General features: G+C 32.9%; 1 protein-coding gene across 1 annotated transcript; it reads left to right on the top strand.

The window, feature by feature from the left end:
• The first annotated feature begins 12,245 nt into the window (after nt 1-12,245).
• On the top strand, nt 12,246-21,896 carry LOC143555221 (uncharacterized). The gene is made up of 15 exons (XM_077044808.1): nt 12,246-12,473; nt 12,586-12,729; nt 12,929-13,130; nt 13,303-13,470; nt 13,659-13,817; nt 13,948-14,034; nt 14,144-14,261; nt 18,293-18,483; nt 18,838-19,104; nt 19,171-19,338; nt 19,425-19,694; nt 19,814-19,900; nt 20,120-20,294; nt 20,825-21,162; nt 21,741-21,896. The coding sequence occupies exons 1-15, from the start codon at nt 12,286-12,288 to the stop codon at nt 21,894-21,896; spliced, it is 2,718 nt and encodes a 905-aa protein (XP_076900923.1). The 5' UTR covers nt 12,246-12,285.
• Nucleotides 21,897-26,841: the final 4,945 nt, after the last annotated feature.

Consider the following 26,841-nt stretch of genomic DNA (forward strand, 5'->3'; position numbering starts at 1 on the left):
TAACTGTCTTAACACATTTCTCATTAGATTTTTAATTTATTTTCTAATCGAACTTGACTTTAGGCGAAGTTAACCTTAGGCGAACTTAGCTTTAGGCGAAGTTACCAGCTAGGCGTACTTGGCTTCAGGCGAAGTTGTCATCAGGCGAACTTGGCCTCAAGCGAAGTTGTCATCAGGCGAACTTGGCCTCAGGCGAAGTTACCAGTTTGGCGAACTTAACTTTACAGCGAAGTTGCCATCAGGCGAACTTAGCTTGCAGGCGAAGTTCGTCGCTTTGAAGGCGAAGTTGCCCAGATGAAGGCGAAGTTGCCCAGACAGCCGCTGTTTTAGTTTCTGATCGGCTTTTCGAGCGATTTTAACACCCTTGCTATGGTTCAATATCACCCACTACGCTACCCGACCATTTTTGGTCGTTTATACACTAAAAAGCTTGGATCTTTAAACTTCAAAGATCAAGAATCATACCTTTTTGGGTTTGTTTGGATCTCGTTTACTTGCTTATCACCACTATTCGCTCTCTCTCTCACTCGGGTCTGCCGGATCTGCCTTCGGTCCGGCGACGAAGTTAGTGTGGTATGTGTGTGTTTTTGGAGTGTTAGGGAGTTTGGTGAAAAATGAAGATATTTTGGGATTTTGGGGGTATTTATATCCCTGAAATCCCATTCTCATTTAACCCCTCTCAATTAATCCAAGTCCAAGACCCGCTCCCTACCCGATATTAATTAATTACGCGAAATCACTAAACATAACTTCCTTTATTCATCATTAAAATTTTTAGGATGTTACAATATGCATGGGAGTTCATTAACTTAGTTAACAGAACTAACTGGGTTTACTGACACAGTCAACAGGATTTAACTGAAAATGTCGGGTGTCACATCGGGGATTAGAAATGTTGAATGTATATTTTATTATGGAGTTGGATATTATAATATGTTTTTATACATATATTTATAAATAAAAACCGAAAATTTAAAACGGATTGGATTTTCGGGTTTCAAAAGTAACGAATGTTACAAGTTGTTCATGTGTCTTTCTTCGAGGCCACCTTAACATTTTTGGGGTGTTATAGCTACGATATCATTATCTATTACCATTTGGAGAATTTTTATATTTAGCTTGCTTGAGGATAATCAAGGTTTAAGTGTGGGGATGTTTGATGTATAATTATTTATACATCTTTATTGCATCATTTTATACCCAATTCATGTTATTTTCTTGATAATATTATTGAGAATCGGTTCTAATAAGCCTTTATTTGTTTTTATATGAAAAATGTGCTTAGGAAACCAAACATGATGAAAAACAAAGAAAAGAATCAAGAAAAATGAAAGTCTGGTCCTGAGCATGGGGTTGTGCCTCAGCAAGGCATGCCCTATTTCCATCTGAAGACACATCAGCTAAGTATGGGCCAATCCTAAGCCAGACATGCCCCACGTCTCCTCAGAAGATGACAAAAAGTACATTGTCCCCTTTTTAGCCGATACACGGGTCATGCCTCAGCCATGCATGCCCAATGCCAATCAATCCTACCAAGAAAGTATCAATAAGTGCATGCGCATTTAATGCATGAGGGACCAGCACTGCCCAAGCCTAAACCAGACATGCCCCGTGCCTAGCAATATGCCAAAGAGTATAACATGAGCACGTGGTGTACTACATGGGGACCAGCATGGGTCATGCCCCTTCTAGGCATGGGTCATGCTTTGTGGCTTTGTGCACAGTAAGCCTATATAAAGACCATGCATGTTGCTCATTTAAAAGCTGGCTTTTGGAGAAGAACACTTATATTTTCACTTCAATATTCCATAGAATTAAAGAAAGAGAAGCTCCTGAACCCTCATACAACATTAAGAAGAAGTCTTAGCATCATCATAATTATCTCGCTTGGTTTCTTGGTTAGATTATCTTAATATTAAACATGAATGCTATATTCTTCTATTTTGGTGTATCTTTTATAATTATCATGAGCTAAAACTCTTTATATCACCTTAACTCATGATGAAACTTGACAACTTTTGATAGTTGGAATTAATATATGATAATTTTATGTTAAAATAATGACTAGTTCTTGGTTATCTTTTGATGAAATATTGTATTTAAACAATTGAAAGTAATATACAAGAATTATAAATGGTACATCTTGTTATGTTGAAAGACTCTTGATTTTATCATTTATTTATAAATGTTGTTCATGCAACTTATTACTTTTAATCTAGAAATAGTTAAAATAATTATTATATGCTACATGAAAATTGGTTAAACATATATCCTCATGTTTAGATTTAAAAAGATTGAACATTTGTTATGAACTGATATTCTTGTTAAGTAATATTATAAATAATTTGTTAACACAACTATTTTAATATTACACTTGGGTTGAAAATTCATAAATCAAGAGAATACTTGAACTTAGTCTAATTTAATCAACCATAGGTGGATTATGTGTTGTTCATGTAATCTTTCCGACCGGTTGTTAGATTTGAATTTTGTAATTGAATGGTAATCTATATCTTTAAATTTCAACATAAAGGTTCACTTATATTATAGTATGATTTGAGGTGATTAGTTTGTATAATTCATACTAAGTTTTCCAAAAAATCATTTGCATGGTTATCTATAACTAGAAACTATTCCTTTTAAAACAAAATAGTGAATTTATCATATATTTAAGTTTACCATCATTATAAGTCAAGTGGATTCTAAGTTAAGGTGATAGCTTCTTAATTCTTGTTTATCTCCACTATCATGTTACTTGCTTTAATTTATTGTTACAAATTTTTCTAAAAATTAATCTTAAAAACAAATCCATTAAGCTCATTTATCATGGTTTTTATATTTGCAAAGAATTAGTATTAAATTTTACGTGTCCATGGATTGTTACCTGGTTCTCGCCGTTACTATATTACCACACGACGGGTACACTTGTCTTTTTTTTGCGTGTGTGGTAAATTCTAGGTGAAAAACCATGTTTAAAACCCAACAAAGTGTGATAAATCTTTAATATATATATATATATATATATATATATATATATATATATATATATATATATATATATATCTCACACCACATCAGCACTCATTGCGATAAGGTTGGGCACACTGTTGAAAGATGTTTTGAAATTGTTGGATACCCCCAAGGACCAAGAACCAGGGGGTCAAACATATAATCAATCTAACAAACCTGTTGTGTCTAATAATGTTGTTCAACGAAAGTCTCATCAAGCAGGTTATAGTTTAGTGACTTCTCTTACCCCTGATCTGGTGTCTAAATTGTTAAATTTGTTAAATGAAAAAACTGGAGAAGGAACTTCAAGTTCTCATGTAGGAGGTAAACCTTTTGGTTCTTTTTTCTGCTAGTAGTTTTAGTGATAGAGTTTTTTGCTTTGCTAGTAACTTTTCATCCATGAGTAACTCTGGATGGATTGTTGACTTAGGTGCCAGCCAACACATGGTGAAATCTGATAAAAATGTGTTTGATTAAGTGGACGTGTCCGAATCTAATTTAACTATTAAACATCCTAATGGTTCAAGCGCGATAGTGTCTAAGATTGGCAGTATAAATTGAGTAAAAATATTATTTTAACTGATGTGCTTGTGATCCCTGAGTATCATTTGAATCTATTATCTGTTCATAAACTTGCTAAGGATAGTAAAATAAAAGTCATCTTTGAGGAAAATAATTGTTATATTCATGATTTACTCACAAGGAGAATCCTGGTGACATGTAATCAAGTTAATGGTCTCTATCACTTAAGGTTAGAGTTAGGCCCTCCATTGAACTTGTTTTTTGAATCAAATGATCAATTGGTTTTTGAAAGAAAGCCCATATTTTTGGGGTTGAGTTTTTGAAATCCCGCTAGAGTTTCGATGGGACTCCTCCCTGGAAACAATTGAAAAAGCAGTTTTAATGGTGGGTAAAGGATCCTTAGTTAACAAGGCGGTTCTAACAAAATGATAAGTATCATCAAGACCCATCAAAAATTGCATAAGTTTTATCAGGTGATTAAAATCATTAAATTTTCTCGAAGCATTGCAACTACACGAAGGCAATTGAACCATAGCATCAAATTGTTTCCACATAGTATTAAGCCTATGATAATAATTTGACACAGTACTATCATTATGATTAACAGAGTTTATCTTTTGATATAAACTAAAAACAACTGAACTATCAACCTTATCATATGTTTCTTTTAATTCTTCCCACACATCAAAAGCAAATTTAGAAAAAAACTGTCCTAGATACAGCTCATCGTAAACAGAGTTAAGAATCCATGAAAGAACCACTAAATTACACCTATCCCATTGTTTAGCAAGAATCTCATTATTAGTTGGTCTTTTACAAGATCTATCAATGAAACCAATTTTATTTTTAACTTGTAGAGCGAGAAGCATAGCATTTGACCAAACAGTGTAATTCTCTGTTCCTTTCAACTTAATACTTATCACAGTTAAGGTGCTAGAATCACTAGCATGAAGATGCAGGGATCACTAGCATCTAATTTACTAATTTCAGTAACAAAAGAATTATTAGAATCACCCATTTATCAAACAAGAGAAACAAAAAAACCATGAAAACACCCAAGCACACTCACAGATAATGCACACAAAGACACAAAACTAGTCACAATACTCCAACAACATCAAAACCTATTGCCAACAGAAAGTAAAAGATATGAAACGATCTCACCGGGTATATGGCAAACCACCAAAAAGAGAAAGATATCAGCAGTGGTGGCAGCAAAGAAATAAAACACCTTCAATCTCAAAATATATAGTTTTCCGATGAAAACGACAATACCCTAGAAACCAGATAGCAGCGGCAACAAAGAATCAGCTTCCGATTTCCAAGAACAAGGGAGACGCAACGGACATATAACTCAATGATCGATTCTTGAAATTATACCAGAGTTCAGTTAGCTTATTGCTTCAACCATAAAAGAAGTGTCAAATACTTAATTGCTTATTCTTGTAATACATAAGAATCAACACTAGAACAGAAAAGTGTGTTTGCCAAACTAATTGAAAGAACAAGAAAAATTATTAATTAACAGAGTTGTAAATCCAGAAGATAGTGAGAGAGAGAGTTGTTGTGTGTTGTGCATCGTACAACAAAACAGGAACCCTAATTATAACAGGAGACAACCATCGACACTAGGAGCCTTCCTCTCCAAGCTAAGCCCATTAAGAAAAAGCTGCATCCCACTAGCAACCAAGCCCAAGAACAATAATCTCACCAGTCACGTTAAACACAAAAAATAAACATATCATAAGAATAAAAAAAGACTAAAACTGAAGTTATAATTATTTTAACAACTTTAAAAAAATCACTTTTTTTAAAAGTGGTTAAAAACGGTCGGGTCGAATTCAATACTACAACGAAGCAAAAAATAAATAAATAACAAACATTATAAATAAAATTGTCAACACACACACACAAAGCTTTACAACGAATTCGTACAAATAAAAAAACAGAGAAGTCTAACTAAGAGGCAACATCGTCGTCTTGTCATTGCTTCCAGCTCCCAACGATCTAGCCCTATCGTCAAAATGTGGTGGCGGCAGTATGTAATCTTCACCACGCTAGCGGGTGACCTCCCGCCGAACGTACCATCACACAAGTCCTCAAAGATTAATTAGTATTTTTAGTTTTTTAGTTATGAATTTAAATAAAGATTAATTATTATTTTTAGTGATTTTCTAAAAGTTTAATAATTTTGTAATAAGTTAATAATTTTTATTAAAAATAAGTTCAACTATATATCGCGCATAGATTATACGTGACGTATAGTTTTTATGGTAAAAAATTAAAAATCTTGAATCCATAATAACTAATCTAAACTCGAACACATATTAAAACCCGAACTCATAATAAAAACGTAACAAAGAAATCTAATTCCGAACCCATAATAACTAAGAAATCTAAACTCGAACCTATAAGATTCACTTAGAAATCTAAATCTAAAAAGGAAATTCAAACGAAGCACGATAATAAAACATACCTCGTTGTGAAGATGGAACATGTAGGACCGGTTTGTTCGTTGAGTCATATCGTGTTTTGTTCGTCGGGTCGAAGCTGCTGTTGAAATGTGGTGCCCGACGTACCAGCCTAATTATCAAACTGTGGTGCCGCGTATACTCTCTTGTTTTTATTTTATATGTTGAATACAACCTTATATGTGGCAAACAGAGGGCACACCCTAATTTCGAGTATTAAAAAACAAATAGTAAAGTATCAAAATCATCTTTGAGGTTTGGTCAATAATTCAAATTTCGTCCAAAAAGTTTTTTGTTTTGTTTTTTTACATATGGACCGTTGAGGTTTTTTATTTCTTACCAATTACGTTCAAATTCTAAAGTTTCCTTTTCACCAACGTATGAATGGTTATTTTGGGTGAAAATTACCAATTGAAGTAAATGGTTTTGTTGGTAAAGCATTTTGGGGAAGAAACGTCGACTTAGGGTTATGATTGAGACTTTCAGAGGTATGTTTTTTGGGCTATTTTCGTTTCCTTTTTTGAGGCTATTGTTATTTGAATGGTTAACATCCTCACATTAGTCAAATTCATGGCACAATTTCGAATCTAAATCAGTTAGAAGCTGATGTTAAGAAGATTCTCATCACCTCTTGGATCTAGCTTCTACTAGCTTATGGTTAGTGGTTCCACACTTGGATTATTATTAGGGTTCTGAATTTTTTGTAATGTAAATGCAATTTCAAAGATTGTTATGCATTAATCGACACCCCTTTTGTGTATGAGCAAATCGACTTGTTAGATTTTGATATTTAACCTCTCATTTCCACGTATGTTGACTTTTTGAATGCTAATTTTTAGGTTAGACATATTTAAATTGGCTTTCAGATGTTAAAGCTCAATTGGCTATTTTTTATTGTGGTTTTAAGATTAGTTGCTTGGTGATCTTGTAGGCTACCAGATGGTTGTTGACTGTGCTCGTAAAGCATTGCTAGACAGGATCAAGGATAATAAAGATGATGCAGGTAACAGGTTGTTATTGATGACATCAGTTATACCAGTTTACTATTTCATTCTGTGATTGTACATTTAAATTAAATTTGTGATCTTTTATTGTGTTTATGCATATATATCCATGTTAGATTTGATGAGGATTGCTATGACCACTTTGAGTTCAAAAATTCTCGTAGAGGCAAGGAACACTTAACAAAACTGGCTGTTGTTGATGAGGATTGTTGTTTCACTTGTAGTAGTAACTTAAAAGTTGATTTACTGTTTTTTAGGTTTTAGTTGACTACCAAAAGAATTTTGGTGATTCGGGGAAAAGCGTGCCAACCAGATTTAAGTCAACTGTGGCCTTATTTGTATGAAGCGTTGATCAGATTTCAGGTTTTAATTATACAAGATACACTAATAATTAACTATTTCGTTCTACAAGTTGATAACATAACTAAATTATTTTTTCTTTTTGCTTACCTCCCAACTCAGGTCTATACACAAATAGACAAGCTGCTGAAAATTTAGAAGCAATTGGATAAAACAAAAGTTATACCTGTAAGTGATTATTCCAAATTATTTGAAAATGATTGTAAGGGTAGGCTTTAAGTTTTTATTTCTATTTCTAGATGTGTAAACGAACCGACGAACACAAGCAAGGGTTTTTCTTGTTCGTGTTTGTTTGTTTAACTTAACCAAAAATATGAGCATCCACGGACAAATAAACGAATGATGGTTTTTCTTGTTCGTGTTTGTTTGTTTTGAAAATGAGTGTTTTTGTTTATGGACATAACTGAGTGTAATGAACATTATTGAGCGAATTTCTATGGTTGTACGTGCAGACCTTTCTCTAGAAATATACTACCTTTCTCTAGAAATATACTAATTTAGTTTACTTAAAAGTCGGCGGTAGTCGAACTTGGGAGGTTGAGCCGCCTTATATGGTGGTCTTCGTTAAATATCTTTTGGATGCCATTACAAATTTATGTTTAAAGTTGTTGATTCTCTATGGATGCTGATTTTAGGGTTTGAAGTTGTCGTTTATTCTAATTTTTTCTTTTAGGATGCTAATTTTAGGATTCAAACCTGATTACATCTCACAAATTTGAAACTTGAGTATTTGCACGTGATTATCGTTACTTCAAATAATGTAATTAATATTAAGATAATGTATCCGGGTTATCAATCTTCAATTTCAAAGATGTAGAGTTTCTATATTTTTAACTTTCAGGTTTAAAATATATTCTATAATGTATTTCTTTGGTTTTTGATTATTAGCAATGTGTTTCCTGATTGCATTTGCTTTTTGTGTGTTAGATTATTTGCAATGTGTTGTAACTGCATTTGCCTTTTAGATGCTTTTTTGGGTTAAGCTCCATAATAGATACAGTTCTTAATATTTGGTATTTTTGTTTTTGCAGGGTTCTTCTAAAGTGTCACAACACATAACCGTTAGGCATCCTTATGTATTGTTAATTGCCAAATTGGATTAACTTCGGGAAAATTTTATTTTTGTTTTAGCGGCTTTGCTTTATTGGATAATAGCCATTATTACAACCATGAATCATTGTTGTTGAGGTATTTTTTTTGTATTCATTAATGATGATTTTTGTTGGTGCGGGCTTATTAGTTATGTTTGTGTGATCGTGTAGACCAATATACGTTTTTTTTTTGCTGTTTTCATAGCTTTCAGTAGAGACTCATATTTGTTGCCATCAACAAGAGCTCATAATCAACCTTTCAGGTATAACCTTTATCTATTATTTCCGGAAAATAGCTTTATTTGTGGCTCATATATGGTGTGGTAGACTAAAATATTGGGTTAGTATGTGTGCTAGCCTAATAATGTAGCTTTTGTAATTATACTGAACACAAGAACAATGGGTGCTCCAACATAAGCTCTACATGAAATTCCAAAGTGTGCAAAACGGATTACTAGATTTAAAAAGTTAAAAGGAGTCTAAAGATGACTACTAATTGGGCACTATACTCTGATCTTAAAAAACTAAATGATGTAATAATGGCTTATTCTCCCTAATTTACCAGTAGGGGTATTTTAGTCTTTTAATCACAGAAACATAAATACTGTTTTCAATTGTTTATTGATTAAAAGTTTATCTAACCTAAATATTTGCGGCATGCATTTTAATCTTTGAACACAAACTACCTGATACCTAATCAAGTTTGATGTTAATGAGGTCAAAGTTGACATCTGGTTAAAATGGGCTGACCACAGGGTCATTTAAATCACTAAAGGCATATTGGGTATTGCTGGTAGTGAATATACGCTCACTTTGTGTTTTACCAAAGTTTATATGGATACATGATTCAATTATTTGAACCAATAGTTATGATGACAAAACCATACATGCTCAGTTAATTCTAATTTCATCTTTGAGAAAAAAAGTATGATGTGGTTTTACTTGAGTTGGAGATCTTAGGATTAAAATATGTATGATTTAACAAATTAGGATTAATGGTGTTGTTAATGCAGAAATGATGATTTTGATCTTGAGAACATAATGCTTATCGAAGTCATCTAGATCTTATTTAAGGCACTTTCATGTAGATAAAGATTAAGATTGTTATCTCATTATCTTTATTCACTTGTTCTAACATATTGGCAACCATTAGGAGGACAACAAACTCCATTGTAATTATGGTGATGCATAATTTCACGTTTCAGCAGCTATAGCCCCCTCCACAAGGGTAGAGTTGTCAACGAAACGAATATGGTATTGGAAGGTTTTGAAGAAAGGATGATTGTAGCCATGGTTTAGAGGGTTTTGAAGAATAGACGATAGTGGTCGCGAGGCTTGGCAATAGATGGTAGCCAAGGTTTTCACTGCCCGAGGCTTGGCAATAATGCATCTTTTTCTCCGTGTGAATAAAAAAAGATGAACCGAGTGACTACAAAGAGCTTCTATGTTTTGTTATCAGGTTCTTTATAAAATTTAATCTTAATCTATTATTCAAATTGTGATTTAAAATGTATGCATACTTGAACCACCCCATTGGCACCTTGTTGTTCGTTCGTACAATATATTAAGATAATGTTGAGCATCGCATTGTGCAAATTGTCGCCTCCGCAGCATCGCGCGGGTTTCTTGCTAGTATTGTAAAACCAACGTCCGAACTAAGTGATGACGAATTTGTTTGAATATTAAATAAATATAATTAATATTACTCTTATTTTTGTTTCCTATTTCTTAACTTTTAAAATATATAGTTTTATAAAATTTTAAATACATTGCTTGTTTTAATTAATGTTTCAACATAAGTTTTACTCAATACCCCAAGTCAAATTACATATATATTAAAGACCAAATGATAGTTATCTCACAACAAACACTATTCATGAAATAGTAACTAGAATAAACCATTTAGTTCATGATATTTGTGCAAAGCCTTTCATTTCAAGTTTCATATTAACAATATTTTAAGTTTATAATTAATTTTCACTTCAACACCTCTCCGTATCCACCGTTAATATACAATTTAATTTCAAGAATAGTTCCATTAATTTTCAAGTTTGATTTTACTATTTTTTTTATTTCTATAACTTAATTTTAACATATAGTAGTGTTTTTCGAAATTTCAAACATACTGTTACGACATGCTTATTTTTAAACCTTTTTCACAACGTAATGTTACTCTAAATTTGAATACAAATGACAATGTTTCTATGTATGCCTCGATATAAATTTTATTCAATATCGAGTTCACGCAATGCGCGACCAAAAACGTGTCAAATATAATATATTTTTGTTTTCTTCATGACAACTTAATTTTTTTCTATAAAGACAACTTTATTTCTACCTATGTTTCTGGTATATTTTTTTTAGTAAAAACTAAGTAACCGTAACAAATGGACAAACTTTATTAACTTTATGTTTTATAAACATCCCAATAACAATGCTCGAGCTAAAGTGTATTGACACTCCCGCCACAATGCGTGGGAACTTTTACTAATTTATATCAAACGTTTCGATATCTCGGATTTAAGCAAAACTTTGTTGACATGTTTATAAAAACAATCATATTGCAATGGTATATTTATATTATATATATAGATATAGATATAACTATACCACCGTCCGCCGTCCACCACCACCGCATCTCTCCCACTCTCACGCATACACACTCTCTGTCTCTACTTGCAGCCACCAGATAACATATCCATCTCCGCCTGGCCTAATATTTTTTCCCGCCAATTCTCATTAGTTTATAGTTTCTCTGGTGATGATTTGTAAGCAAACAATGGCGACTGAGCAATCGGTTTTAGCGTTAATTAGGGCTTCAAAACCTAAATTTAGGAACTCAGCTGATAGGATTGCCTTTGCCGTACACTCGTCTTTCCTAGCAGCAGGCTTCAGTTTCTACGCCACCGGTCCCACGGCGTTATCCGATGACGCCATTACGGCTTCCTTCTCTGGTACTGCTTCTAACTATTTTAACTTAGTACATAATTATTAGGGTTTCAGTTTATTAAACAGAAGGTAGAAAGCTTATTATAGAATTATATATATACACATTAGATGTGTGTTTGTGTAATGCGACGGAAAATGCAGACCATAATTATTAGAGGTGTGCTTGAAACTGAATAACCGACCCGAAACCATTAAATTAAATTATAATAACCAAACCGAAACAAAACCGACAGTTTGATTTAATGCGTTTCATAAAAAAAACCGAAACTGAATAGAACCCAAACTAAAATACACTATCTTCAAATTTAGTTTCAGTTTCAGTTGGTTAAAAACTGAAACTGAATTGAACCCAAACTGAAAATAAATCGTTCTCCAATTTGAAAACCATTATGTTTTTGTTTTTGGTTTGGGTTCGATTCAGTTTCGGTTTTTATGAAACACATAAAATCAAACTGTCGGTTTTGTTTGGTTTGGTTATTCTAATTTATTTTTTTTGGTTTCGGGTCGGTTATTCAGTTTCAAGCACACCTCTAATAATTATGGCCTGCATTTTCCGTCGCATTACACAAACACCCATCTAGTGTGTAATCTATATATACATATTATATTACAAAATAAATGGATAAAACTTTCTCCACTCATTTTGCAAAGCTTTTAAATAAAATAATGTACATGCAAATCGCCACTACCATACCCAGTTACCCTTAATCGCCACTACAGCACTACTAGACCCAATTTACTTACAACCCTGCCAACTTTTCTTACATTCCCTGCCACCGTCCTTACACACCTAACTCTCCATCTTAATCGCCACTACTAAGTTTTAAAAAAAAAAATTCTAGAATTATAGGTTTGAAATCCGTTTAATGTTTCGTTTCTATGTGTTTACACGAAGCGAATACCGACGGTTGGAATGAAGTTAAAGATAATTATGCGTTTGTGTACTCAATTCCTAATGATGCTTCGAAGAAAGTACTTGTGAAGTGCCTTGCTATGAATCAGAACAACCAGTTGCTTATTGATGCTTTAGCTTCTGGCTCTTCTGATCCGGTTCACCTCGAGATCAAGTAATCGTTCGCTCTTTCTCTTTGTGTGTGGACATGCGTATATTATTATTAGCATGCTATTGTTACTTGAATGTTTGACAGCTTATGGCAGCTGGTGTTTTTTTTAATGCAGTATTGATGATTTTGCTGTAGAAAGTGATGATAAGAAATATAGGTCGCAGTATAAAAACTTGGGTGAGCTTGTAGATTCCATTAACAAAGGCGTGCTAGCCAATGTGTTTGGCTATTTCACTGCAAGCGCTATCAATGCCAAAAGGTGATGTCCCTTTGAACATAATAATGCTGTTAATCTGTTATCTTTTTTTAATTTTTAGCTTATCGAGCGTAGTGTTTATAAAATGAAGTAAACAATTATTATGTTATAATATAATATGTCTATGGAAAGTTTTATCACTGTTTTCTGAATGAGAAACATGCATGCGTATGAGTTGCTAATTACTTAAATGGTGGCTCAGAGCTGCAGAAATGAGGGAAGCAGAGTTGATTGAGAAATCGAAATCTGCGGTATTTCAGCAATCGGAGAGTTTAGAAGGCATTAAAATTGAAGGTTATGATTTCGGCAAAGGGCTTAACGTTTCACAGATTCTTAAATCCCTAGGTCCCACCGGCATCCAAGCTTCTAATCTTGGTGACGCCATTGAAATCGTTAAACAAATGGTAAGTGAATCTCAGACTCTATCATACTTAGTTTAACATATTTGATGAACCTGCCGACTGATTAGGTTAATAGCGAACTTGATTGTTCATTAGGCAAAGGAAACGTGTATGTATTTGAACATTGAATTAGTTATTTTGTATGATTTTGAGAGTTTTAATTTGATGATTGAAGATAGAGTGGAGGCTTTCTCATGAGCAAGCAACAAAAGATTGCAGTGAGGAGGAGAAGAGCCCAACCTACAGAGAGTCTGTCAAATGCAAAATCTTTCTAGGCTTCACTTCAAACATCTTTTCCCCTGGTGTTAGAGACAATATTCGTCATTTAGTCAAACATAATCTGGTTAGTATTTTTCAAGGTTTTATGACCATGAACATATATATCACTTTGAGTCTTTAATTCACATGATAATCAAGTTTTAACTGAAAATTTATAATTATTATTATGATTTAGACCTTAGACATAAGCCAACTTTAAGTAGTTTTAGATATCATTCTGATTCTTTAGAACCTGTTTTTAATTAATACGAGGTTGACGTGCTCATGACAACAAGCGGTGGCATTGAGGAAGAAATCTTAAAATATCTTGCAGACAAATCTAAAGGTGATTTGCACACAAAAGGAGACGATAAGCTTGAAGATTGGATCGTCCCGATACTTGACAAAATGTTGGAAGAACAAATTACAGAGGTATTATGGTACTTCAGAGCTAAGTAGGATCTTTTGTGTTGTATTTTGATGAATTTTTGAACTTTCAAAATAATCTTCTTTGAGCAAGTTGTGCAGTAGAAATTTATACTTTATCCTCTTTGTTCAACAGCATTTGTCATGGACGCCATCAAGAGTTATAGCACGTTTGGGGAAGGAAATCAATAACGAGAGTTCGTTTCTTTATTGGGCATATAAGGTAATCACATCTTCATCTCAACCTCAAGTGCTTTATGTTTCTTGCATAATCTTTTTTGCATTTTTATATTTAACAAAGTTATGACTTCTTTGTTTTTTTTTTCTTGTAGAACAACATTCCCGTCTACTGTCCGGCCTTTTTCTGCACTGCGTTAAATGGGCCTCTTCGAAAAACGTTACATTCTTATTCCATTCGCAATCCTAGTCTTCTTGTTGACTCAATGCAAGGTGAGCAGATTCTCTCATTCAGTTATGAAAAAGATTAATTTTTTGATATCTTATGTGTGAAAGATAAATAAATTTTTTATTGTATATTGATTTATTGAGTGCATGCATAATATGGTTAGATATCATATGTTCTCTTGGTATAGATAGCAATAAATCACTTAAGGCTACGCGTTATAGTCTACTCCCTACCATTCTGGACAATTTGCCACATCACCGCCACCTTAGCTTTTCCTCCACCCTTTAACCCCACCATTCAACCTATGTTATACCTCATTCTCCGCCATTTCATTTATTTATATCATTTAAATACAAAACATATACATACATGTGTGTATGTGTATATATATAGTGAGAGTTAGAGAGAGAGAGAGAGAGAGAGAGAGAGAGCTTTTGCTTGGTTAGTGGTCTCTGTGACCATGCTCATGCTCGCCCTGTCACTAGTGAGATGGAGGGACGCGGAGTGGTGTTAGCGTAAGACCACTAGTGCCATGTCAGCACCACTAGTGGTGATCCGTGGTGTATACCACATAGCCATTTACCTTTCAGATACGATAATTACATAACTAGTCTAATACTGAAATTGAATAGAATCTAAAGCTATACATACATAGACACCAATGGCAAAAAAAGTAATCTTAGAACCTTTTAGTGGATTGTTAAAATTTTTGCAAGGTTAACATAGAGAAACCATCTTCTAAAAATTGATTCAGTTTCTGCATTTTATAAACAATCTTCACTTCTATATTCCCAACATTAATTGCAAAGAAAACTTTTACGATACTAATACTAATACTAATAAAGTAATAATTAGTTTTATACCCGTCTGGTGGACGGGTAATATAATGTAATAAATTATAAACTCTTTTTTTATTCTAACAAACACACATGAACAGTAAAAAAAGGTTCAAAGTATAATATAAGACATACACTACAAAACCATAAAATTATATGAAAATGTAATTGTTCAAACACTTAAAACATACGTTACTAGTTGAAGAATAATATTCTTTTATAGGACGGGTTCATGAATAGTAACTCTGTTGCATTAGGTGGTTTAAATATAATCATCAATTTATCACCAAATAGACAGATTGTTAACATAAACTCGCATACAGAATGCATTATGTTTACACTTCAAAATCAAAGATAGCAAAATATGGTGTTTCTTTGTTATTACCCCAATAGTCCAATACCACACCATTGCTCAGTTATACACCAGTTCTTGTTAGTCCAAATGATTTTAAACATACTCCTAACTTGATACCATTCAAAAAGTATATACTTGAAGATGGCCAATAGCTACAAAACTAATACAAATATTGAACGTCCAAAATCTATTATAAATACATCTACTTTCCCTTTTCACGATAATCCAATAGCTCCCTTTTCTTTGTTATAATCAAAAGCTACAAAAGAAAAGGGTTACTTAATCCAGTTTGGGACATGCCCCCAAGTAAAATCAACAACCTGAACTACAAAAAAGGAATCCTAAACAAATTAAAATACCATATCCATCTCACATACACCCTAAATTCACACTCATTACAAATCAAATTGACAACTCTATTAACAAAAGCCCAACACAAGATTAGCTTGGCGAAAATAATTATAGCCCAACTCTTAATATAACTCTCTTTTTGCATTCTTTGTAACCCAATATAGTATTCAATTCCGACTTTACGAATATTCTCCTTATTCATCATCTGACCCCATTTTGGACTTTGTAGTTAATAGCATCCAAAGCTCATACCAAAACTGATTTCCTATTCTAAGCGTGATCCCAAATTATGCCACCAACATGATTCAAATATACCCTGCACACAATGATTGAAAAACAACTTGTTTTGACCCAACATAATAGATACATTTAAATCAACCCATTTTGATCCAAACTCATTATGTTCAACCCCGTTTTAACCCTTACCCAATTTGACCCGTTAACCCGTCCAACCTGACTCGCTCGTTTTGCCAGGCTTATATATGACCGTCGATTACCACAAGCAGAAAAAACTTTTTCGTTTTACAATACTAATAGCATTAGCAATAATTACTATATTTATTTAAAATAAAACAGAAAACATATCCTTGTTTTAGAAATTTCTCCTTTAAATAGTACTTGTGAATACGATTATACGAACCATAGAACTGTCATTCGGGCATAAATCCACCTGGTAAGAATGTACACAAAAGGCTCTTTTTAGTCTTGAAATATGTTAATAAAAGTTCTTGAAGCGTTAAAAAAAACTTATTTTTGCATTTTTAAAATCTATATCACCACGATCCATTTTGATACCGTAATTTTAATCCAACTAATTTCAACTAGGTCCATATTGTTCACAACCTGTTTTGACCCGAACTCATTTTGAATCAAACCCGTTTTAACCCAAATCAAATTGATACATTTATAAACAACTTGTTTAGACTGAACTGTACAATTTGACACAACCGCAATCCGAAAATCGTGTCAAACATGTGAACCCGATGACACGCATATTTACAGTTTGACCCGATTATTTTTATTTTTTATATTTATATTTTAAAAATTAGATTTTAGAAACAATAGAATATAAATTAATATAAAAAATAGTTACACTGTAATTATGAAATCTTATGTAAATTTTACTTTTTAGCTTTAAAACTTGGCATATAATACTTAACAGTTTGATTTGTTACAAATAACTTTAAAATTAAATTAAAAAATAAATGGGTTAAACGGGTCAATCCGTGAACTGATCGGGTTGATCCAACTCATCCAAGCACGGCCCGTATAGCACATGGTCGCAAGTTTAAGCCGAAACTAACCCAAAAGATCCATATATAGACTAATGGAAGTTGGAAAAAAGGCCCGTATGAAATTACGAGAAGATACCGTCTATGATCATTTCCTTTTATGATTTCTCCTATACGGCCAATGGTCCCGAGTTCCCTGCATTTGCCTCCTGGAATTTCAGCCCATAGGTGGGCTAAGGTACTCCAAATTCTTTAATGTTATTTCTGTATGAATATACAAAATAAAAAACAATTAGGTTTTAACAACTCAGCATATAAAACATGAATTACCTTGAAAACCACATCATCTGGATGGCTTGATATCTAATTTCTACTTTTATCATAATATCATTTAAATCTAGTAGAAATAAGAATTTTCCACCTAAGGAAAATGCATAAAATTGAAGTGTAGTATCTCCCACGGTGCAGCTCATTTCCAGTTGGTCCGTTTGACTATAATGGCTGTTTGTTTGATATATTGTGAACCAAAGTAAGTGTTTGCATGTAGGATGGTTAATTGGAGCGAGAGTCTTATTATTTGAGCAAAAGAGTCATTTAGCATCAATATTATAAAGCATTATTGTATGAAGAATGCAGCCTATGGTGTCCGTTGTTACATGTATGTGGGCAATACTTATTTTATCAGTTAATTAGAAAAAGCACATCAGCATCAACATTTTTACTAATCCCTCTAGAAGTTGTGTTCACATCCTCAGAGCCTAACATAGATGAGAACAAATTATCCAACTTAGCATAGTAAATTATATCCTTATGAATAAATTCAAAGAGAACAAATTACTAATTATTGATTTACCCACCAAAATGAACAGAACTAATGAAGACCATCATGCAGACAAGTGTTGTGACCGAGAGCATTAGACTGCACTAATTGAGATTTATAACTATCATCAAGCAAATAGATTAAATCAATAACATGAATGGCTAGAGGCAGATGAGATTACTTGCATCTGGTCAGATTCTTGAACGAAACCATAGAATCCCTAAAATGCACAAGATATCAAAATCAACCGATATATATAATGAAATTGAAACAAAAGGGTGTTGTGGTTCCCTAGCTACTGCCTTAACAATTAAAAATTGAAACTTACAACAACTGAAGATGACTTATATATATAATTATTCAGATTGCTGAGATCTATTTACACTCTTCTGTAACCTATATATATATATATTTATTATTGTTATTATTATTATCATGACTTCGTGTGTATTAGTGTATAAGCTGTTAATTTTTTAAACAGAACACACAATGTTGCACAATGAATCTTTGCATTCAAACCCCAGGAAGACAGCGATGATAATTCTAGGAGGAGATGAAAATATGATGTGCAATGGTGCTGATTTTAAAGTCATCATCAACACTCTCGAGAAATTTAATTGGAGAGATTCTAGTGCTCGTTCTGATGCTTGTGCCTCTGACAAATTTGTCAAGGTAACATGTGTTTTTTTAGTTATGCTCTTGATATCCCAAAATAAACGCAATGATTTCTTTTAGTAAAGTATCTATCTAAAATGACCTCTTTGGTCGTATAACATTGTTGTTGTGCTATGTGATATATTTTAGGTGTTGCCCAACCGAGTGTTTTTATTTAAATGTGTTTCTTACAAAGATTGCATTTCTTATGTTTTGACATAGTTAGCGAAAAGGGTTGACTATTAGTCCATTGTGACAAAATAAAAGAATATTGTGGACTCAGATCAATGATATCAATATTCCTCTATAGTAAAAATATTCGACTAATAGACATTTGTTGAAACTTTAATAAAAGTGACTACTTTGACCCAGAAAGACCCTTGCTTTTTTAAGGTTTTGGAATCAATAAAGTATACTTGTACTCTTATCAACGTTGTAATCATTTATATTGGTTGTTTTGATCAGGTGCACTATGATGCCACAGTTCCATTTCCATTACTTGTTAGAGAGACGTTTGGTAAAATTAAAGGCTATGAATACAACCAAGGGCTTAGCTTGTCACAGATTCTTAATCCCGCACCTTCTACCGGCTTCCTAGTTTCTTATCTTGGTGAAGCCATTGACATCGTTAATCAAATGGTAAGTAGATCAGTTTGATTAAGGTATTTATGTATGATACTGAGAGTTCCTGTTTAATTACTAAAGCTAGAATGGAGGCTTTCTCATGATCAAGTTGCTGAAGATTGCAGTGAGGAGGAAAAGAACCCAACTTACAGAGAGTCTGTCAGATGCAAGATCTTCCTAGGTTTCACTTCAAACATCATTTCGTCTGGTGTTAGAGATATTATTCGGTATCTAGCTGAACATCGTATGGTTAGTATTTTAAGGCTTTGTGACCACTTCAAACTGTTTTTGGTTATCAAGCTGACTCTTTGTAACTTATGTTTAATTGAATCGAGGTTGATGTGATTGTGACAACAACCGGTGGCATTGAGGAAGATCTCATAAAATGCTTTGCAAACACATACAGAGGTGATTTTTCTCTACCTGGTGCTGACTTGCGCTCAAAGGGACTGAATCGGATTGGTAACATGGTGATTCCTAATGATAACTATTGTAAGTTTCAAAATTGGGTCCTCCCGATACTTGACCAAATGTTGGAAGAACAAAAGAAAATGTTTGAAGAACAACAGAAACTGTTTGAAGACAAAAAACAATTTGATACCCAGGTATTATACATGCTTCGGAACTATTTGATTCATGTTGAACTTTCATTAATATTGTTCCAGTTTGAACAAAAGTTGTGTAATAGAAGCTTATTATACTTTATTTCCTTTGTATTCAACAGCATGTGTTTTGGACACCATCAAAAGTAATAGAACGTTTGGGGAAGGAGATCAAGAACGAGAGTTCATATCTATATTGGGCATCCAAGGTAATCACACTTTCACCTCCGTTTCAAGTGCTTTACACAAATCTTTCATTTTACCATTTAACCTTTTATTTTACAAAGTTATAACTTCTTTTTATTCTTTCAAAGTTCTAGCATTGATTCTTTTACATTTATGTGGTATAAAGTATCTTTTGATATGAACATTTCAATTATAAAATTGAAAAATAATTTAAATGTTATATTATTTCTTTTTTATTGCAGAACAAGATTCCTGTCTATTGCCCTGGCTTGACAGATGGATCTCTTGGAGACATGTTATATTACCACCCCTTTCACTATCGCAATCGACAAGAGTCACAAGACCCTGGCTCGAAAGATGGGCCTCTTAAAAACGTGTTATCTCACTATCCCGGTCTTGTTGCTGACGTAGAACAAGGTGAGCAGATTTCTCATTTCGATTTTGTTGATTAAACTAACACTTCTTTAGTTGATAACCGAAGTTTATATAAATAAATTCTACATAGGATTCAATTTTTTGATATCTTATTACTAAAACTGTATAGAAGTGAAAAAAGTGTGTGCGCGTGTACACACACACACACACGTCACCAATGACAAAAAGGAATCATGGAAAAATTTAATGGATTTTTAACAATATTGCAAGGTAAAAAAGGAGAAATATAACCATCATTTTCTTGCTTTCTTTCAAAACAAAGTACATGTCAGTTCCTGCATTTTCTTCTAATAATCAATCTTCATCTGCATATTCTAAAATTTAACACTAAAGAACGACTGATAAAACAACAATAATAATAGTAATAATTATATTATTACTGGAGTTAATTACACAATAGTCTGTAATTTGTCAAAATATTTGGGTTCTACATTTAATAACATATTCGGGACATGTGGTTGTCGATTTGTAACAAGTTTGGGTTTAACACTGACTTTGACCTTTCTAAACAGACATCATGGCAATGAACGGCGAGGCTGTGCATGCAACCCCTAGGAAGACAGGGATGATAATTCTAGGAGGAGGGTTGCCAAAACATCACATATGCAATGCAAATTTGATGCGTAATGGTGTGGATTATGCGGTCTTTATCAACACTGCCCAGGAATTTGATGCTAGTGATTCTGGTGCTCATCCCGATGAAGCCGTCTCATGGGGCAAAATAAGTGCTTCTGCTAAATCTGTCAAGTTAAGTACATGGATTTTGTTAATTGTTATGCTCTTGATCTCCCAAAATAATTGCAATGCTTTTAGTTTTGGTAAATATTGTAATCTGCTATGTCGTTTTCGTGTTTGGTTCTTGTCGTGTTTCGTTAGATATTTTAGCTCAAGCACAACCATATACTCTTTTTAATATGGTTTTTGACCGAAAAAAGTGAGGGTATTTCTCATGTTTGTACATAGTTTATGATAAGGGCTTACTATAATAGTTTAAACTCCAAAGTGGTAAAATAACATAATAATACGGACCGCCATCAATATTCCCCTTGATGGCGGTTTGGGATTGCTTATTTTTACTAACTTATAACTTATTAACTTTTTGAAAAGTAATAAGGTGTTTGGGATTTGCTTATATTGTGAGAGGAAAAGTTCCATAAGTTACACTTTTGTAACTTATTAACTTAATAAAAAGTTATAAGGAGATAAAATAAGGAATCCCAAACAGTCAAACACCCCCTTATTGAACCAACATTAGTTAAGACTTTACTAAAAGAAAGACTTGCATTTTTGTGGTTATAGAATTGACTATTTTGACCTTAAAAACCAACTTGTATTTGAAAGTTTTGGAAGCTATGGGAGTTTTACTTTATTGCATTCTTATCACCATGGTTCTAATATTAATTACTTGTGTTGATTGATTCGATTCAGGTTCAATGCGAGGCCTCTATTGCATTCCTGGTGCTCGTTGCAGAAACGTTTGCTGCAAAGAGGGAGAAAGAGAAAGAAATGGTTGCTGCAAAGAGAAAGAAACGCTTGCTAGAGAGAAAGGAAGAAACAAATGATTCAAAGCGAAGTTGCAAATAAATTCATATTAGAGCAGGTTAGGAACGACTTTATCCGATCAATGATCTGTGTCAGTGAGATCAAATGTCGTGTGATCTAGTTACAACAGTATATTTTTTTTGGGATTTTTACATATATCTCCTCCCGCCTCTTAATTACATATTTCCCCTTCTAGCATGCAATTGTCATTTTACTCTTTGATGCTATATAAGAATGGGCAGGGGTTTTTCAACTTCAAATAGTGGATTCCGAAAATTTTCGGATATTAAAATTCAGTATCCAGAATCTTAGAAAGAAAAATCAAAAAGTTAGATCCAGATTTTTAAATATTTAAAAACTTACAGCGGAGTTGAATTATGAAACTAAGTTCAAACAGATTGTTGATTATCTCATTTATTTAATTTCCAGAGAAAATAGAAAGTAAAAACGAAAATCTGATATAATAAGAGGAAATAGATTTAGGTTTTTCAATATATATTTAAATAAAATAAATAGTTAGAAAATAATAAAATTTGATATTTAGGATATCTGATGCTTGAAATATCCGAAAATCCGAATTTTCGGATAGTTTCGAGTTCCGATATTTTTTAATACCAGGAATGGGATATATGTAAATAGTTAATTAGTTTATTAAGAGTAACATAGTCATTTAATTAGTTAATTTTTAATGAAATGGATAAATATGTAATATATGTGGTTTATGAATGGAATATATGTAATTGATATTTAAGGGTTGGATAAATATGTAATAAGGGAACTTATGCAGATGATATATGTAAATGCCCCTTTTTTCAACTTGATAGATTTGCGCATTTGGTGACGGTGAAATTTAGGGTTTATTGCATATTATGCAACAACTAGTTCTCGTATTGCGTATTCGAGCCTTTCACATGATCCTAATTTTGTGGAATATTAAAGTTCTAGATAGTTAATGCTGGTTACTCAACACTAAGGGGTTGTTTGGCAAATATTGAGCCATTAAGTGCTAAACTAGTAAGAGGTATGAATGGTTAAAAGAGTCTTCAATAAGATATGAACAAGTTAAATTTTGTCTGTTTGGTTGGACCTCTGAATGGAAATTTTTCAGAAGTAGTGCTTCCAAGAAAAGTACTTTCAAAAGTGGTGGGCTTTTTTAAGTATTTTCAAAAATGGTGCAACGGTTTGTCGTTTTTTCCTTAAGTGTGTCAGGTGAGTTTACAGAAAACAATAAAGTAAGAATTAAATAATACAAACCGTGGTTTGAAACCACGCATTGCACCCAAAATATAAACCTAATATTGCTTTCCGTGAGTGAGGTGATTTTGATGTTCAAGCCGTGGTTTGAAACCACGGTTTGATGTTTTTTATTATTATTTTTTGTCAAGTACATAATATTTTCATATGCATCTTTTTGTTTTTTAATCAACCCATGGTTCAAGACCACGGGTTGATATGTTTCTTGACCACTGTAAATATTAATATATCTAGATGCATGCTTTTGTTTTGTGCTTTAGTGATCTGTAAGATTCTCAAGATGTAACATCTCATAACCTTTTACAAAGAGATATGATGTAAGTTACTATTTAGTATGATAAAGCATGCAAGGTTCTCAAAATGTAAATAGGCTTTTCAGTGAGATTTCATCTCATAACTTTTGCAAAGAGATGTGATTCAATAACGTTTCAGTGTAATATCAATTCAATAACATATCATGCACTATAGCTATATTAAAAATACACTTTATATGACCTTATAAATAGATTATAAACACATAGTTCAGAATTAAACTATTAACTAGACATTTTCTCGTGTGGATACTACGTATCATGTAAAACAAATTAGGGCTTATTGTAAAGAAACCCTGAGTATTGAAGTTTCTTATATCAAAGCTTGGTGAGCTCGAAGAATAGCTATCGATAATATTTACGGCTGGGAGTCTAATTTTGATGAATTGCCCAAGTACGTTGCAGCATTACAAGCCTCAAACCCTAATACTGTCGTGCAGTGGCGTCATCAAACAGATGGGCCATCCCAATATGCAACATTTAAGTATGTCTTCTGGGCTTTTGAGCCTGCCATCGACGCATTCCGTCACTGTCGACCTATTATATGTGTAGACGGTACTCATTTGAGGGGATCCTACGGAGGCAAGATGTTAATTGCAATCACAAAAGATGCCAACAATTACATACTACCAGTAGCTTATGCAATCGTTGACGAAGAAACCGTGGAAAGTTGGAGTTGGTTTTTGCAACAGTTCCGTAAGAAGGTCTTCTACTTGAAAATACGACATCCAATTAAACTGTTAATAAAAAATAAATTATATTAACACCCAATCACAATATGAAGCTCCTAACAATTTAAATGAAGCTCCTAACACTAGGAAATAAATTATATTAACACGGTTTCTTACTCGTGGATTCATTTTCTAATCTCACAACACAGGTTATGAAGCTCCTAACAATTTAAATGAAGAAATGATAGGATGGATTTGAAGAGAATTCACAATCAACTTCCACATATATATATATATATATATATTGCATGATTGATTTTAAACATGCCTCATGCATGTACGAATAATATATAAGATTCCAAAAGAATCTTTCAATTACAAATATAAGGTTCACGAATTCATTATTCACTTGTAGTGTCACTTTAATGCAGAAAAACAAAACTACCAATATCACATGTAAGCAATACTTAGATAAGAAAGAAAAATCAAACCGTGGTCTTGAACCACGGGTTGACTAAAAAACAAAAGAAACACATGTGAACATTTTGTACTTGTCAAAAAAAAAATAATTAAAAACAACAAACCGTGGTTTCAAATCACGGCTTGACCATCAAAACCATCTCACTCATGAAAAGTGGTATTAGGTTTATATTTTGTGTTTAATCCGTGGTTTGAAATCGGGGTTTGTATTATTTTATTCTTACTTTACTGTTTTCTAAAAACTCACCTGACACACATGAGAGAGAAAAAACACAAATCGTGGTTTGAAACCATGGTTACACCATTTGTGAAAAACCTTAAAAAAAACCCCACCACTTTTGAAACAACATTTTGATAAACACTATTTTTGAAAAATTCACCTCTGAATAACTGTGCAAAAGGACTATCTTACCCCTCCAAATTATTTGTGCTGAATGAAATGCATCAATTCGGTTAGAAATTTAAGTGATAAATAACTATAAAAAGAATTAATCATGAATTCGCGTGGAGCCCTTTTTATGTTTAGATTTTGTAAAGGACACGAATGGTCGAGAGTGGAGACCTTTTTATGTTTCTTATCCTTTTCATAATTTAGATTCATTTTATGAGACCTTATGTGCATACTCTCATACTAGTAGGAACCCGAACGATGCTGCGATGACGACAATTTGCAACGCATTACTTGTTTCAGTTAGTTTGCCGATCGTTACGTCACATGCAAAACATTGTGCATAATTCCAATCATTAAACAAATCAATGTCATAACCAGTTTCAAAATCACATCCAAAGTCGAATCCAGTGACCTACATGCTACTGATACCGTTTGCAACTTCGCATAAGTTAAAGCCTCTAACTCGTCTGAAAAAGGAAGAAAAAGAAAACCCATATGAGTAAACTTCAATGCCTAAGCAAAAACGAAATTTAAAATTAGTCCAAATCTTTTTTTACTTTATTTTATAAATACATACAGGTTATGGAAATCAGTAACAAAAATTTGTAAATATTACCTTCCAACTTGTGAACTAAATCAAGGCCATCAACAACACGAACACGTGAGTCTGCGGATGCAACAAACACTTCTAAAGTAGTACAGAAGCAGACTGTAAAAGGTAATATGAATTTGCAGCATAAAATCAATGTTGATAATCAATGTTAGTAACTTAATTTTCACCAGAAAACTAGTTATCTTTCTATGACGGGATATCGGGAATTCTTCCTTTTGTTCTGCAAGTTAATTTGGCTTTTTGCTGCAATTTTCTGCACAGTTAAAAAAATTGAGTGCAAAAAAATGAAAAGGACAGGTTGTTCAGATGCCCGTGGACCATCGAAAGACCGGAACCAACTTAATATTCACAGTTTCACAAACCTCAAATTACACTCAGCCTTAGTTTTTTGTGCATGATTGACACGAGTAACCAGAACCAACTTCATCCATAACTTTCTTGTTGCAAAATTTAAGGTATAAATATGTTGATTATATAAAATTTGATGCAAAATATGATGTTTTGATTACTTTATACAAACTAGATACAACCAATAAGCTGTTTAAATTTTTGACACACCAAATGCCTTTTTAGCTATAATCAGTTATAACGCTTTTTAATTTTTTAAAAGAACGTATTGAAATCAAATGCAATAGAGCCTTTTAGTTACATTTAATTTTAGTTTTGAAAGAAAGCATAAACCCTTTTAAGTCCTAACGGTTTAACCTTAAAACCGGACCACGAACAGGGGCGGAGCTACTCTATACGCAACGGGTTCAAGCGAACCCAGTAATTTTTTAAATTTATATAGAGGCATGTAGTATAGAAATTTTGGCCGAACCCATTAGTTTTTTTTGGACCGAACCTATAAATATTGTTTGCGACTAAAAGAAACGACTGATGTTTTGTTGTACTGGTTAAGGCTGTTTACCATCAAATCTAGGCCAGCCCAGTGCAATTTTTTTCTCTTGATCCCCTTTTCCGGATCTGATTAAGAAACTGTAGAGTAATGAAAATTGTTAGATTCAAGTTTTTTAAAATTAGTTGAGTGCTATTGTATCTAAATATCTTGTGTTTCTGTATTGCAAGCCTAAGCACCTTACTATGGGTTTTTTAATAAGATTAAAAAATCTAAACAAAAAGTATAAATTAACCAGTCTTTTAAACTGTAAATTTAACCTAGTATCATATGTTTTTATTTTTATTATTGGAATACATAATTATGTGTGTAAAATCTTGAACCATCTTTACCATTCTAAAGTTTTAACACAAATTAATGATTTTGAAA

This window comes from Bidens hawaiensis, unplaced genomic scaffold (genome assembly GCF_021521415.1).
Source record: "Bidens hawaiensis isolate Kalapana, Puna unplaced genomic scaffold, B.hawaiensis_p1.1 tig00018026_1, whole genome shotgun sequence".
Classification (NCBI taxonomy): domain Eukaryota; kingdom Viridiplantae; phylum Streptophyta; class Magnoliopsida; order Asterales; family Asteraceae; genus Bidens; species Bidens hawaiensis.